The 15,192-nt window shown below is 48.4% G+C and overlaps 1 protein-coding gene across 1 annotated transcript; it reads right to left on the bottom strand.

Moving 5' to 3' along the window:
* Window positions 1-10,322: 10,322 nt before the first annotated feature.
* On the bottom strand, window positions 10,323-13,875 carry LOC142913262 (beta-1,4-galactosyltransferase galt-1-like). The gene is made up of 2 exons (XM_076060792.1): window positions 13,432-13,875; window positions 10,323-12,169 (listed from the first exon to the last, which is right to left on the bottom strand). Exon 2 carries the CDS (start codon window positions 12,083-12,085, stop codon window positions 10,706-10,708), a length of 1,380 nt encoding a protein of 459 aa, XP_075916907.1. The 5' UTR covers window positions 12,086-12,169; window positions 13,432-13,875; the 3' UTR covers window positions 10,323-10,705.
* Between the last annotated feature and the right edge of the window lie 1,317 nt (window positions 13,876-15,192).

Below are 15,192 nucleotides of genomic sequence, written 5' to 3'. Positions count from 1 at the left end.
TTAAGATGTGACTGTGCAAACGCCATCCCACACAGAGTGCACCTGAAGGGTTTCCCTCCTGTGTGTGTACTCCGGTGTCTTTGCAGATGTGATGACTGTGCAAACGCCTTCCCGCACATCGTGCACTTGAAGGGTTTCTCTCCCGTGTGTGTTCTCTGGTGTTTTTTAACAACAAATGACCGTGAAAACGCCTTCCAACACACAGTGCACTTGAAGGGTTTCTCTCCCGTGTGAGTTCTCTTGTGCCGTGTGAAATCTCCAGTCCGATCCGTGCTGTATGCACACCGGTCGCATTGGAGCCTTGTCCTACCGAGCTGCGCTGAGCGCATTTGCTCCATCAGACCAATTCTGCGGAGGAAGCGTCAGAGGAAGCGTCAGCTGCAGACAGAAAAAAATAATATCCACACCATCTACACGTCAGTATCGAGGCACAGAGGAATGCATATATAGTCACATGTGACTTACACGTCTACATTCATATATTCATGATGTAGTAAAAACGTTTCCCAAATTCATCACAGGGCTGTTATGGCACACAATGAGAGGGCAAATGGTCATAAACATGCCTGGAAGCCCTCGTATCTTCAAAATGAATGTTCACCAAAAACTCCAACCACACAATTTCAGCTGTCTGGCTTCAAAAGGAATATTTATGAGAGCTAAATTCAGCTGACACAGCAAAGGGTGTTGAAAACAATACTATTTGTGTTGTGCAGAAATTCATAAATTAACGTTCAATCGCAACTTAGAGGTGTGAATCCAGGCTCAGATGTCCTTGAATGCTGGGATGAACAGTTCCGATTTCAGCTGCATGTGTGTGCTGTGTTAACTTCCTGTTTCCATTCTTATAAAGAGTTCCAGAGGAAAACAAAAGTAAACTATTGTTACGCTATAACCTCCGTGTTCAACAGAGTTAACAGACGTTACTGCAAACACAAACTGTACACTGTCACTGGGTAAACAGGCGGTGGCGTGTCTAGAATCATGCCTGGCCACCTTCATCTGCTTGGCATGAATGCTTCCTCACTCCACCAAGTAATTAATTGAGGATCAATGAACATAGCCGAGGCTAACTGGAGTTTACGTGTCTCTCTCCGTGGTGAGATGTTAACTACCTCACCTGGTGCACAGGAAGTCGTGGGTTCGATTCCGACCCTGACGCCTGCTGTATATTTGGAGTTTGCGCGTCACTCCGTTTAGCGTCTTTGACCGATAGACATTGACACACGTATTCTTGTTTCTTTCAGTAAAGTTACGTAGATAGAAAATAACAATAACAGATAATACAATTACATTAAATAAAGACCACTTGTGTTGCGATCAAAACGTGAGTTTTTTTGCTTTATTTACAATTTATTCTTATTTATTTCTATTTTATTTTCTATCTACGTGACTTTACCGAAATAACCAAGAATATTAATTCCTGCAGTCACCAAAGTTTTAAGTCAAAACATTCACACACGTTGACAAAGCCTCACCTTGTGTTGTTGTGGGCAGGTTGCTTCTGATAACAAGAGCGGTATAGCAGCTCAAGCGGGCTTGGCCTGCTAACAAAATAAAATAAAAACTGCGTGAATATTTACAATAAAACAAAGTTACAAAGTGGCGAGCCGGGTGAAGACAAATTAAATTTAAGCGAGATAATTAAAGTGAATGCAATCAGGCGAGGGCAGGAGGCAAGGCCCCGCGTGGCTAGGCCCCGCGTTGTAAAGTTCCAACCTGGACATCGATTCCCATGCTCGCTGCTACTCAACTGACATCCCTACGAGAGAGAGCGAGGCTCTACCTTGGTAAACAACAACAACCACCACCACCACAACGACCACCACCACCACAACGATGAGAATTTCTCACCTCGGATTTCAGTGCAAGCGCGCACAGGGCAGCTTCCTGTTGCCTAGCGACAGCAGGAAGTAGTATGACGTCACTTCCCTCCCAAGAGCGGCTCTGTACCTGAATAAATTATGTTAATGAGGCCGGCCCATATGTGGAGGGATGGGGGCGTGGGCGCTGAACCCGTCGCAATAAACTCGAGACGGCTTTAACGGTCACATTATGTTAATGAGCCGCCAGTCACTGGGCGTAGCTTTGCCCAAATAAGGATTGCCACTGGAAAGATATCTGCAGTGACACTGGCGGAGGTGACGTCACGTTCAAGAGCACGGTGGAATACCTTGGTGACATGACGTCACTAGCGAGGTACACCTCACCCTGGCGTTTCACGCCGATGAGGTATGCAGAGTGGTGACGTCACAGAGTTGGAGTTTAAGCTGATTTAGATTAATTTTCCATTGCTCCCTCCCTTTGGTGTGTGAGCTCAGCAACAACGTGGACATTATTATGTATACACTGTGTGTGTGTACATATATACACTGTGTGGACATACACTGTGTATACACTGTGTGCGTGTACACTGTGTGTGTGTACACTATGTGTATACACTGTGTGTCACTGTGTGTCGCTCTGTGTCACTGTGTCACTGTGCCTGGCACAAGCGTCGTGGTGACGTCACCGCCACTTAGTGGCGAATTGCGGTTGTTGTTGTGTCACTGTGTCACTGTGTGTACACTGCGTGTGTACACTGTGTACACATACAGTGTGTGTACACTGCGTGTGCACACTATGTGTCACTGTGTGTATATACACTGTGTGTGTACCGTGTGTGTACACTGTGTATACACTGTATGTGTGTACACTGTGTGTGTACAGTGTATACCCTGTGTATGTGTACAGTGTATACACTGTGTGCGTGTACAATGTGTGTGTACACTGTGTGTGTGTACACTGTGTATACACTGTGTGTGTGTACGCTATGTGTGTATACACTGTGTGTGTGTACACTGTGTGCATGTGTACACTGTGTGTACACTGTGTGTGTAAACTGTGTGTCCGAACCCCCGGCAAAGGCCATCTACTTAATGACGAGAGAAAATTCACACGAAATGTCCTTTTCAATGAAGTCTTCCAGATGTAAATTGATACAAGCTTTTAATGAAAAAATAAAATCATCTAATTCATAACACAACACAATTCAAAGATGTTTCATTTTAAAACTTCAAAACGGAGCATGGGGTACTTGTGTGAATGTGTCCTTCGTGTGCAAATGTTGTGACTTTCCTGGCCTGAAGGCCGTCAATGTGTTGGACCATTATTGGTGCACAGCCTCTCAACAACAGCAGTGGGGTTTGCTTCAACCGATAGGTAACGAACATCCAGACGTCAATTAGCAAGGAGCATTTCTAGTCCTAGTTAGACAAAATCTACGTTAACACGTAAGACAAAACTACAATTCGTGTTTTAGAGAATGTACCTCCTCCTATACGTGTAACTTTCAAGTGGTATGCCTTGTAACTGATGAATGATCCGAGCGTGCTCCCTATTTCAAAGACGATGAGTTGCTCCAGAGGCAGACGCTTCGTGAAACACAAAAGTACCCTTTGACCTGTATCACAAGAACAACTGGTCTCACCTGAGTTCTCTGTACAGGTTACTTCCAAACACACACACACACACTTTGTCCTAACATCACTTGTTCAATGTGTGACCCTCAGATAATGTTACATGCACAATCAGACAAGTATTCATTATAAATCATTGACGGGCATATCAGCAACATTGAATTACTGCAGCGAAATCGACTGCATCACGTTACATCGTATTAACAAGAAGTTATTTTACAAATACGCACCGTCTGCTTAACAGTGTATGTACAACGTACTATTGTTGCGTCATTCAAAACGAGTAGGCCGTTGCATGCTGGCGTCTGGGTCAAAATGTAGCAAATTTAAAACATCACACTACAAATAACAGATCACGGCGTTTCGATGGCAACACAAGCAATCGTCATCAGGTGGGACAAGCACAGCAGCAATAAGAAGAAACTGCTGGAGTAGGCGCCTACTACTTCAGCAGTTTCTCTTGCTGTGGTTGTCCCACCTGATGACGATTGCTTGTGTTGTGATCTAAACGCCGTGATCTGTTATGTTTCTACCCACGTGGTGACTTTACCGAAATAACTCAAGAGTGTGGATTCCTGCAGTCACGAAAGCTTCGAATGAAGATTGCCTACAAACTACACAACTGAGATGACGCATCAATCATCGCCCCCTACTGACAGGCTCTTGTCCACATGCAGGCTGGTGCAGGGCCACCACCTTGTGCACAGTCATCCGATCTTGTAAAACACCAGAGAACACACACAGGAGAGAAACCCTGCTACTTGGGGATGCTCTTCGAGTGTTTCAGACGAGGTACGACACAAAACTCCGAGTTGCTGAGGGAATTAACCAAGCACCATGTAAAATCAATTATTATGATAACATAGTGAATGCTTGGGAGCTTATTGGCTCTTGTTCCTGGTTAGAGATCTACCCAACCCACGGGCCCACAAAGTGTTCAACTTCACGTTCCTGTCATTAAAGGCCTGTGACAAAGGTGCATCTATTGTAGCGACATCGTCTCAAGCTTACACATCTACCGGGTCTCCACTTGACTTTGTATTGTCTAGAAGCAAGTCCACCCACACCTCCACTTCCACAAACTGCTGGGAGTTGCCTCGCTCTGCCTCAGTCAGAATTCTCCTCCTGCTTCACGTTGCCTTCATCAATGTGAAGGTCCCATTCTGGAAATGAATCTTCATCTTCACATTTCACCATCACCTCTTCATATTTCACCTTTATACCTTTAAAAGTGTCCAAGCTGGGATTTTCTTCCGGTTCGTGTTTCATGAGGGATGGGCTCATTGCGGCACTTTGACTTTCACAAGCTGATTTCAGACTCCGACTTTGCTCCTTGTGATTCTTTTGTGTTCTCTGGTGTCTTCGAAGATTTGATGAATCTGCAAACGGCTTCCTGCACAGAGCACACTTGAAGGGTTTCTCTCCTGTGTGTGTTCTCTGGTGTTTTACAAGATCGGATGACTGTGCAAATGCCTTCACGCACACACTGCACTTGAAGGGTTTCTCTCCCGTGTGTGTCCTTTGGTGTACTTTAAGCTTTGGTGAAACTGTAAACGCCTTCCCGCACAGAGTGCACCTGAAGGGTTTCTCTCCCGTGTGTGTTCTCTGGTGTTACAAGAATATATGAATCTGAAAACGCCTTGCCGCACAGAGTTTTCCCGGTGCCAGGAGATTGGCCGACCCCCCACAGGACAGGTTACACTGCGGTGCCCCTAAATTGGCTGAAGATTTTATGGGCGCAGAAGGGAAAGGTTCACTGGACCAACCGCGATGAGTTACTCACGACCTTGGGATAGGCGGAGTGTGGAGTAATTGGCCAGAAGAGCAGACCAGTGGGTTAGAATTAATGAGCACGGGAGGACAATGGGTGAGCGGCAGCAGACCCCGTGGCCCTCCATTTAGACGGCGCAGGTTAAGCGCGCGATTGGCCGCGCGGTACAATTCCACCCTGGGCCTTTTAAGTTTAGAGAATGAAGGTGGGAGCCCCGGGACGATTGGGGCAGTTGTCTTCAACCTCCGGGCAATCCAGACCCACTGCCTGCCGTCCTGCCTCCTCGAGCCGCTCGCAGCGTCCATGTGATGCCAGCGAGTGCTGCTATGAGGCAGCGATTGGCAAGGGTTTCGCTTGTCCGTCTCCCTCTGACTCTCATAGCGTCCGTGCGATGCCGTGAGAACAGCTACGAGGTACATGGTAGGACGTTTGTGTAACTGGGGTCATAGGCAGAGTTAGGCTAGGCTCTCCTCACGAAATATTCCCCCTCCAGGTAGCGGGTTTTTGTGCCGTTAATAAACTTTAGTTCATTTCTGTGTGTGTGGGTAGAGCCTCGGCGTGGAGTCTGTGATTTTTGTGGGGAGACGGTGTGCATGAGAGGGTGTGTGCGGGGCTGCAGGGTTTCGGTGTGGGGCCCACTTGCTGGCACTCGCGCGCACTTACACAGCGTGTGCATAGTAAAAACAGCCTTAGCGGCGAGGCGTGCACCCAGAGTCCTGCCGCAGCCATCCCTTTTTCGTTATCATTAGCATTGGTACACAGCGGATTAGGGCCTCGCCACGGTACATTCCAAATCCACTCACTCACATGCTCACTCACCCTCATGCAGAACAAGGGGAGTACATTCCAACTCCACTCACACGCTCACTCACCCTCATGCAGAACAAGGAGAGTACATTCCAACTCCACTCACTCACACGCTCACTCACCCTCATGCAGAACAAGGGGAGTACATTCCAACTCCACTCACTCACACGCTCACTCACCCTCATGCAGAACAAGGGGAGTACATTCCAACTCCACTCACACGCTCACTCACCCTCATGCAGAACAAGGAGAGTACATTCCAACTCCACTCACTCACACGCTCACTCACCCTCATGCAGAACAAGGGGAGTACATTCCAACTCCACTCACTCACACGCTCACTCACCCTCATGCAGAACAAGGGGAGTACATTCCAACTCCACTCACTCACACGCTCACTCACCCTCATGCAGAACAAGGGGAGTACATTCCAACTCCACTCACTCACACGCTCACTCACCCTCATGCAGAACAAGGGGAGTACATTCCTACTCCACTCACTCACATGCTCACTCACCCTCATGCAGAACAAGGGGAGTACATTCCAACTCCACTCACTCACACGCTCACTCACCCTCATGCAGAACAAGGGGAGTACATTCCAACTCCACTCACATGCTCACTCACCCTGATGCAGAACAAGGGGAGTACATTCTAACTCCACTCACATGCTTACTCACCCTCATGCAGAACAAGGGGAGTACATTCCTACTCCACTTACTCACCCTCATGCAGAACAAGGGGAGTACATTCCAACTCCACTCACTCACACGCTCACTCACCCTCATGCAGAACAAGGGGAGTACATGCCAACCCCACCCAAAAAAGCACACGAGTCTGGAATCGATCCCAGACACATTCTGGTGCACCACTCTGCCCCCCAATAGAGCGTGATTCAATTATTTCTGTCAATATGTAGCGTTGACTTCGGATGCACCTCATGTAACTCCTGAACCCCGTTAAATTGGTTGTGTTGGATTGTTGCAGCCAACTCTCTGGGAACCAGTTCCTTCAACAAAGTGCGGGCTTGCGTGTGGCGGTCTGAGTGTCTGGAGGCAACTGGAATTGGACTCTGCGATGCCTGTAATGTGAAGGTTTCTGGTCTTTTTCACAAATGTCCAGCAGGGGCGGATCAAGTTACAACAAGCAATACAATTTTGTTAGGAGTACAAAATAGAAAAAAGTAATGCAAGTCACTAAAAATGTACGACTATAAATATAGTATCTAAGTACAAATTAAATGAGTACATACATGCCTGCCGATGTATCAATACCGAACGCAAGCTAGGGCAAGGCAGTAAAACACCAACAAAACAGTCCCAGACCACACCAAGACAACACGCAGTCATTTAATTAAATGTTCTGATCTGTGTTCTGACTTTAATGCTTCCTAACTTGTATTCTCCTGCAAGAGATGATGACATTCTAACTTGCAACGTTCATCAGCTAGCTGAGACCAGGCCAATGTGGCTTTGAATGGTGTCCTAGATGGACACCCACCACCGGAGTGGAAAATCTTACAGATGACAAGCATATGGTCAACGGGCAGATCACCTCAACGGTAGGTCCTGGTGTCAAGGACATGGGCTTGCATTCGGTGTTCTGTTACTATATAGTCCAGCAGATGTCCCTGCTTGGACCCAGTGTGCATCCATGATGCTGTGTGGATGCGCCGATGCCGGAACAGCGTGTTGGTAAGCCCAGAGTGCCGCATAGAAGTCTAGCAGCCTCCTACCGTTGTTATTGAGCTGTTCTGGCCGATGCCTTCCAATCACTTTGGCCCAGATGCCAGTGTCATGACCCACTCAGGCATTAAAGTCACCCGACAGGATGACTCCATCCCAAGGGGCGACTTTAGCTAGTACTTGTGACAGGTCATAGAAGGCATCTGACTCACCGGCCTTGCCTCCATCCCTCCACTGGTGTTAATAGTCGGTGGAGGCGTAAGCAACCACCCTTACCATTCCTCGTGTTTTGTTTATGGGAAGGCCAGACCATAGAAGCCTGGGACTTACAGTTTCCTAAACCTCAGCGCCATGCTCCCACACCTGTTGTATATATGCCTCTTCCAAAAAAATGTTAGTGTAATATTGTCTATTTTTATATCATGGCTCCTTGGAGACAAATATGCGTTCCCTGCATGCTGAAGCTTGGGAAAACCAGATGACGAAGCCAAAACAGCACTATAATGAGAAACGGGTAAACATAATACAAGAGACATTGATCAGATGGGCATGATGAGAATAACCAGAGCTGAGGAAGGCCTTAAAGCCGTCGAATATTTCGCTTCTCAGGAATAAACCTAACTCATGTAGCAAAAGGTGAAACGTTAATGAAAGGCCATAAAGGAATAACTCTTCCATGGGCAAGAAGTGACTCAGGGAATTTCTGAGAGAGCAAGGGAGGACCCATGGCAAAACACCATAAACTCACTGCACCCGAAGGCAAACAGAGGACAAAGAGACGAGAATGTCCCTTGCTGTTTCACTCTCTGAATTAACAAACCCGAGTGCCTGGAAAGTTGAAACGTAAAATTGCCAACCGCTGCATGTGAATATTGTTAAACGTCACGATTTTAAATGTTAACTTTTGTGAACGGATACATTGTTACATGACAATACAGAAGGTTTTGACTACTAGTTGCATGTTTTATTAACATCCACTTATCAATATGTAATCAGCGTCTCCGACATGGGTTAAACTTCAGTTGTATTTATTCTCAAGTTGCAGTACAGCACGTGTCTCCCTGCGCAGCTGGCTTCTCTCTTGCTCCCGGGACGGCGGCGCACGCTTTGCCTCCCGCCGCCGTGGCACTCACTCTTTCTCCGCCTCGCCGCTGGCTGACGGCGTGTCGGAGAGAGGGGAGGCTCAGCTGGTGGAGCCCGCCACGTGGCCGATGGGTGGTAGCGCAGGTGGTGACGACGTTCGGACCCGGGCTCTTCACACACCGACGACCCAGAGTCCTCTGCTGCTTCTGCTTATATCCCTCTCGGCGGTGCTAAGCTCTGCCTCTAGCCACGCCCCTCTCGGAACATTCTAGAGGGCTCTCGAGGCTTCCCGCTAGCTCTACCCATTTACCTTTCACCCAGATGGGATCCCCCTTACTGATTGGATGTGAGACAACATAGCACGTGTCTGCAATAACCCCCCGGTCGTCCTGTAGGTGGCGCACTCTCGTTACAAATACATAAGTGCCATGATATCTGGGTTAAGCATATAAACTTGTTAACGATTTATGGAAGTTTTGTATTGAAGTATTCTACCGAAGGATCATCCCTAAGATAAACACGTACAAATTACATATATTCTCCACTCTCACTCACTCTTCTCCTCACCCTCCTCCTGTCACTCACCCTTCTCCTCACGCTCACTCACTCTTCTCCTGTCACTCTTCTCCTGCCACTCACCCTTCTCCTCACTCTCACCATTCTCACTGTCACCCTTCTCCTCACTCACCCTTCTCACTCTCACCCTTCTCCTCACTCTCACTCACCTTCTCCTCACTCTCACTCACCCTTCTCCTGTCACTCACATGTCTCCTCACCCATCTCCCTCGGGGCAGCAGCGGCCCGAGCACGGCTCTGCCTCAGGGCAGCATCGGGGGGCGTACATGTTTGGGAGGGGCTCATCTCTGCTTGGATGGTTGCTCGCGGTCACGTGACACACTTAAACCAATCCGGGGGCATACATGTTTGGGGGGGGCGCACCTCTGGTTGGCTGTTTGCTCGGGGTCACGTGACGCACTTAAACCAATCCGGAGGCGTTAATCACAGTCACAGAATGACAGAAGGACAGATCTGTGATATTATATATGTAGATAAAGAATAGTAATAGCATTTTGCTGTATATGTTTAAAACTGGTTTGCAAGATTGATAGTACGTGATAATGATGATTTCTGCTGAATAATCCATCGTGAAACTATCTAATGCAACAATTCAGAAATGTCAACTCCATGTATTGTTTAGGAATACATTAACACGGCTTTATAATTTAAAATTAGCTGTATGTATCAACAGCTGGTGTTGTTACATATTCAAATATACAACTATATACATTTGGATGTATAAATATATTCCTACTGAATCTATTGTAATGTTTAATGTGAGTCTTTACTAGCTCATTTGGCCCAAAACACTCAAATTATCACTCAAATTCAAAGTTTAATATCGTATGTGCATTTTTTTTATCACCACAGGATTTACTTTTTAAAATCCTGACACTCTGGGATTTGACTATCCTCCGTGGACATGAGTCGTGAAAACAATAAGCTCATTAGAGACTGGTAGAACATGCACACTGAACATTTATTTAAATAAATTTGTGCCACATTTTAAATGTTTTAACCTGAAAACATTTCGAGTGGTACTCCCAAAAGCAATAGAAATAATTAGGATTGGTTTAAAATAAACCAATGTTAACTTCCCTAGCTTCCATAAGACATACCAATACAAACCCTATTGTGCCCTGGTGGATTAAAATGCAGAAAAAAATTAAGATAACAAATTTTAACTGTAAACGCAATCATAGGATTAGCAAATAAATGTCCCATACATTGACCACATTCGCAAACGGAAAACTCACAAACACCGGTGTTTAACTCAAATTGCAAGACCGCAAAAAACGCAAGATGACAATCAACGCCACCGCCGCCACCGCCGCCCGTTGTGCCTACTCATTCCAGAAGACCCTGTTGAGGACCTTGTTGACATTTCTGATCAGAGTGGCATTGTATCTCCACAGCGTGAGGTCCACGGCCAGCGAGTCGAGCGGCAAGTCGGGCTGCTCGGGCGATCGGTAGTGGTGCATGTCCGCGATGTCTCCAGGCACCATCTGCGAGATGCCCAGCGCGTTGAGCGTACTGTGCACCGACGTCTGCAGCACCGCGCGTGGGTTCAGGATCATCTTGGTCGGGTTGAAGACCTCCGGCAGGTTTGGCTCCCGTCTAATGTGGCGCATGATGTTGACGCCCGGGATGGCGTTCCAAGCCTGGAACTTCGACCCAAACTCTTCCGATACCGTGTAGGGAAACACGTGGTTTTCGAATGTGTAAATGTCGGCGCCGTACTTGTCGTTCAAGTACCGCATGAGGTCCTTCCAGTTTGTGTGCTTCAAAGGGATGATCACTTCGTCGATGTCCGTGAGGACCAGGTAGCGCGTGCTGTACATGTGCCGATACACGCAGTCGTTCAGCGCCGCTATCTGGCCATAGTAGTGCAGCTCGCCTGGGTGCTCGGGGTAGTGCCACCCTCTGGACACCCGCACGTAGTCCGTGATGGGCCACTGAACGACCTCGACGAGGCCGGCCTTGATGTAGTAGAGGAGCACTTTGTTCAGCTCAGAGCTGCAGCTTGTGTTGTACACCGTCACGCGGCCCGCACCCAAGATGCGGTACATTTCGATCGCCTGCACGAACTGCAGGACGTTTCCGTAGTTCCCGAAGAGCGTGGAGATGCAGACGCTGAATTCCTGTGTGATGGTGGGGGGCATGTAGAGCCGATTTCGCACGGGCATGAAGACCCACTCGGCCTCTTCCTCGTCCGGTATTGTGCGCATGCGCTGGACGGACACGTGTCCCGGCTCGCAGTCCAGCGGCTCCGTGCACAGGAAGTCGGCCGTGCCGTACGGGAAGTCAAAGTGATCCGAGTGGACGTAGGCGCTGGCGGTGACCGTCAGGATCTCCGAGTGCCCTCGGCAGCAGAAGTGGCAGGAGAGCACGTCCGGCTCATACCGGTTGGCGATGCCGATGATGCGTGTGCTCTGACTGGCCTCGCGCTGGTCGTGGTACGCCGACACCAAGAATATCTTGGTGTCGCGCACGCGCATCATTGACGTGTTCTGCAGCGCTCCCCGTTGCCCGCACAGCGTCACGTGGTTGATCTTATCGGAAGCAGACCCCGGCTTTGGCCTGAAGACGGACGAGTTGCCGAGTGCGTCGAGGTCGCGAACGAGGAAACCCTTCCAGCTGTACATGTACCAGACGCTCAGCAGCAATGAGACGCTGAGCAGCAGCAGCGAGAGGAACAGGACCGGGAGGCGTAGCTTCATCATCCTTCGAGGCGTGCAAGGAGACAAGACGTCTGGATCAAATCTCTAGACCGCCGTCTCGGGACGAAAAGTCTGATATCGCTCGGCCTGTGATTACATTTACGTAAAAACACACACACACAGAGCTTCGCGTTAAAAATGCACAACACTTTACACAATTCCATTTCAGGTAAACCTCACAGAAAAAGAAAAGCTCTCCAAAATCAAAAGACTGTATTGGCTTCAGGGCGGATATGTACAGGTACAACTCTCTGCAAGTGAATGCAATATTTGACGCTTGTGTTGCGCCCGAAACGTCATGATTTAATTTAGTTGTTTTTATTTTTGTTTTATTTTATTTTTACATACGTGACTTTACCGAAAGAACCAAAGAGTAACCATACGATAACCTGGATATAAGCATGCGTTAAATGTATTACTAAACAATACGCTCCCAGCAGCACTGAGCCTGCAGCTGTCAGAACGGTGAAATTGTTTTTTATTTCTCTCAATTTCAACAGATGATCTAAATAGTCGTGGCCAATAATAATTCGTTTTACGCAAACGTCAACATATTTCTTTGGTGTTATTTTAGTCTTAATACTGGCCAATACTAATTATAAAATCTATTGAAATTGAGAGAAATACAAAATATTGTCAACCAATTACACAGCCACCACCACAACCAGAGCCGCAATCACCACCACCACAGCCACCACCACCACAACCACCACAACCAGAGCCACCACCACCACAGCCACCACCACAGCCACCACAACCACCACCACCACCACAGCCACCACCACCACAACCACAGCCACCACCACCACCACAGCCACCACAACTACCACAGCCACCACCACAGCCACCACCACAGCCACCACCACAACCACCACCACCACAGCCACCAACACAGCCACCACAACCAACACCACAGCTACCACCACCACAACCAGAGCCACAACCACCACCACCACCACCACCACAGCCACCACAACCACCACCACAACCAGAGCCACAACCACCACCACAGCCACCACCACCACAACCACCACCATAGCCTCCACAACCACCACCACTACAACCACCACCACAACCACCACCACAGCCACCACCACAGCCACCACAACCACCACCATAGCCACCACAACCACTACAACCACCACTACCACAACCACCACCATAGCCACCACAACCACCACCACAACCACTACAACCACCACCACAACCACCACCATAGCCACCACAACCACTACAACCACCACAACCACCACCATAGCCACCACAACCAGCACCACAACCACTACAACCACCACCACAACCACCACCATAGCCACCACTAACACGACCCCAGGCCGCCACCACCGCACCTGCCAGTCGAGGGCGCTGTGCTCCTGCTGCTGTTCCTCTCCGTAGAAGCGCCGCTTCGCGTCGCCCTTCGGCTCGCACGCGAAGCTCAATGCAGCCCGCGGGCACCGGCGGCAGCAGCAGCAGAGGGCAGCAGCAGTAGCAGAGGGCAGCAGTAGCAGAGGGCAGCAGTAGCAACAGAGGGCAGCAGTACAGAGGGCAGCAGCAGCAGAGGGCAGCAGCAGTAGCAGCAGCAGAGGGCAGCAGCAGTAGCAGCAGCAGAGGGCAGCAGCAGCAGAGGGCAGCAGCAACAGAGGGCAGCAGCAGTAGCAGAGGGCAGCAGCAGCAGAGGGAAGGGCCGCACCCGATTCAAGAGCTGAATGGCTCACAGGGTTATACCAAATACATGGAACTGGACTGAGGCCGCGTTGCCGCCAGCACCACGTGCTTCCTGCTGACCTCTGACCTTGCCGCGTGCTTCCTGCCGACCTCTGACCCCGCGCTTGAACCACGACCCCGCCGATCTATGGCTGATTGTGTTACGTTATATAAAACATAAATATACCATATACACTTCGTATTCACAATGTACAGCTAAAGTTGACAGTGTAAATGTATTACAATATTCTTAGTTCTTTGCGGTAAAGTCAGGAAGATAGAAAATAAAAATAATAAAATAACATTTTCGAATAAAAATAATAAATTGAACATTAAAAAAAATCATAGAAGCGATGGTTTCTGCCTGTACATTTTGCGTGCAAACAGTTGCTGAGTAGAGGCCCAACGTGCGAGGCGGCCAGGCACAAACAGCACTCTGATGGGAGCTGTGGTTGATGGGAGTGGAACGCGGTCCTTGATCTGAGCCAGAGTCGTGATTTGTTGCACGTGTGACATTCAAGGCAGGGGTAAGCCTGTGGTCACAATCCTGCCTTGTGCTCAATATGTCAATGAGCCAGCAACAAACAGTGCACTAGAAGATGCAAAAGAGAAGCGTCAACACACTTCCTGCAATAAGCAAGGTAATAAGAACTTAAGAAAAGTGACGAGGGGTATTTTATGTTTATATTTGGTGTTTGCAGTTTCTCCCCGTGGTCCGGATTTCCCTCCGCATTTTTGAAACATGCATTTGGAATATTTGGCTGCTATAAATGTCCACCACACACAACATAAGCACACTTCGCTGAGCTATAATGTGTGGCCAGATTGCTCACTTCTGACAAAAATACCTGCCTGTGTGTAGCTCAGTGGGGCCTTTCCTGGTGAAATGAAAGATAGTTCAGAGTTTAGTTTTAGTTTATTTCAAAGTCGAGCAGTGGGAGGAAAGAAGGAGAGAAAGACTGCAAAAATGGGCTGACTGTGTGAATTGTGGGGCTCAACATAAAAAAAATCGTGTTCATGGTGACAGAACGTCTCGAGAGCGTGTGACCAATTTTCTCAGAATGCACCAGGTCATCAAAACACTCAGAAGCTAAGCAGGTTTGAGCCCGGCTAGTGCATGGATGAGTAACCACCGTGTACAAGAGGACTGGGGCAATGCGGTGTGGTAGGAGAAGGCAGTACAGGAAAGTTCATTGTTGTAGCGTTCTTCTACGCTCCCACTTCATACGCACCCCCATTCTCACCAACCCGCACTGACCGGCGCGATGAAATGTGTTCAAATAACGCACGCGGACCGCTCGGCATGGGGAGGCATTCATCCCGCAGTTGATCGACGTAAAAGAACAGCGGATTAACATGATGGGGGCAGAGAGAGAGAGAGAAGTTGGTGTTGGAAAAAATGTTTC

This window comes from Petromyzon marinus, unplaced genomic scaffold (genome assembly GCF_048934315.1).
Source record: "Petromyzon marinus isolate PM22_M1 ecotype Great Lakes invasive population unplaced genomic scaffold, UKy_Petmar_22M1.pri1.0 PM_G_Scaffold_238, whole genome shotgun sequence".
Lineage (NCBI taxonomy): Eukaryota > Metazoa > Chordata > Hyperoartia > Petromyzontiformes > Petromyzontidae > Petromyzon > Petromyzon marinus.
This window is presented reverse-complemented; position numbering and strand designations above follow the sequence as displayed.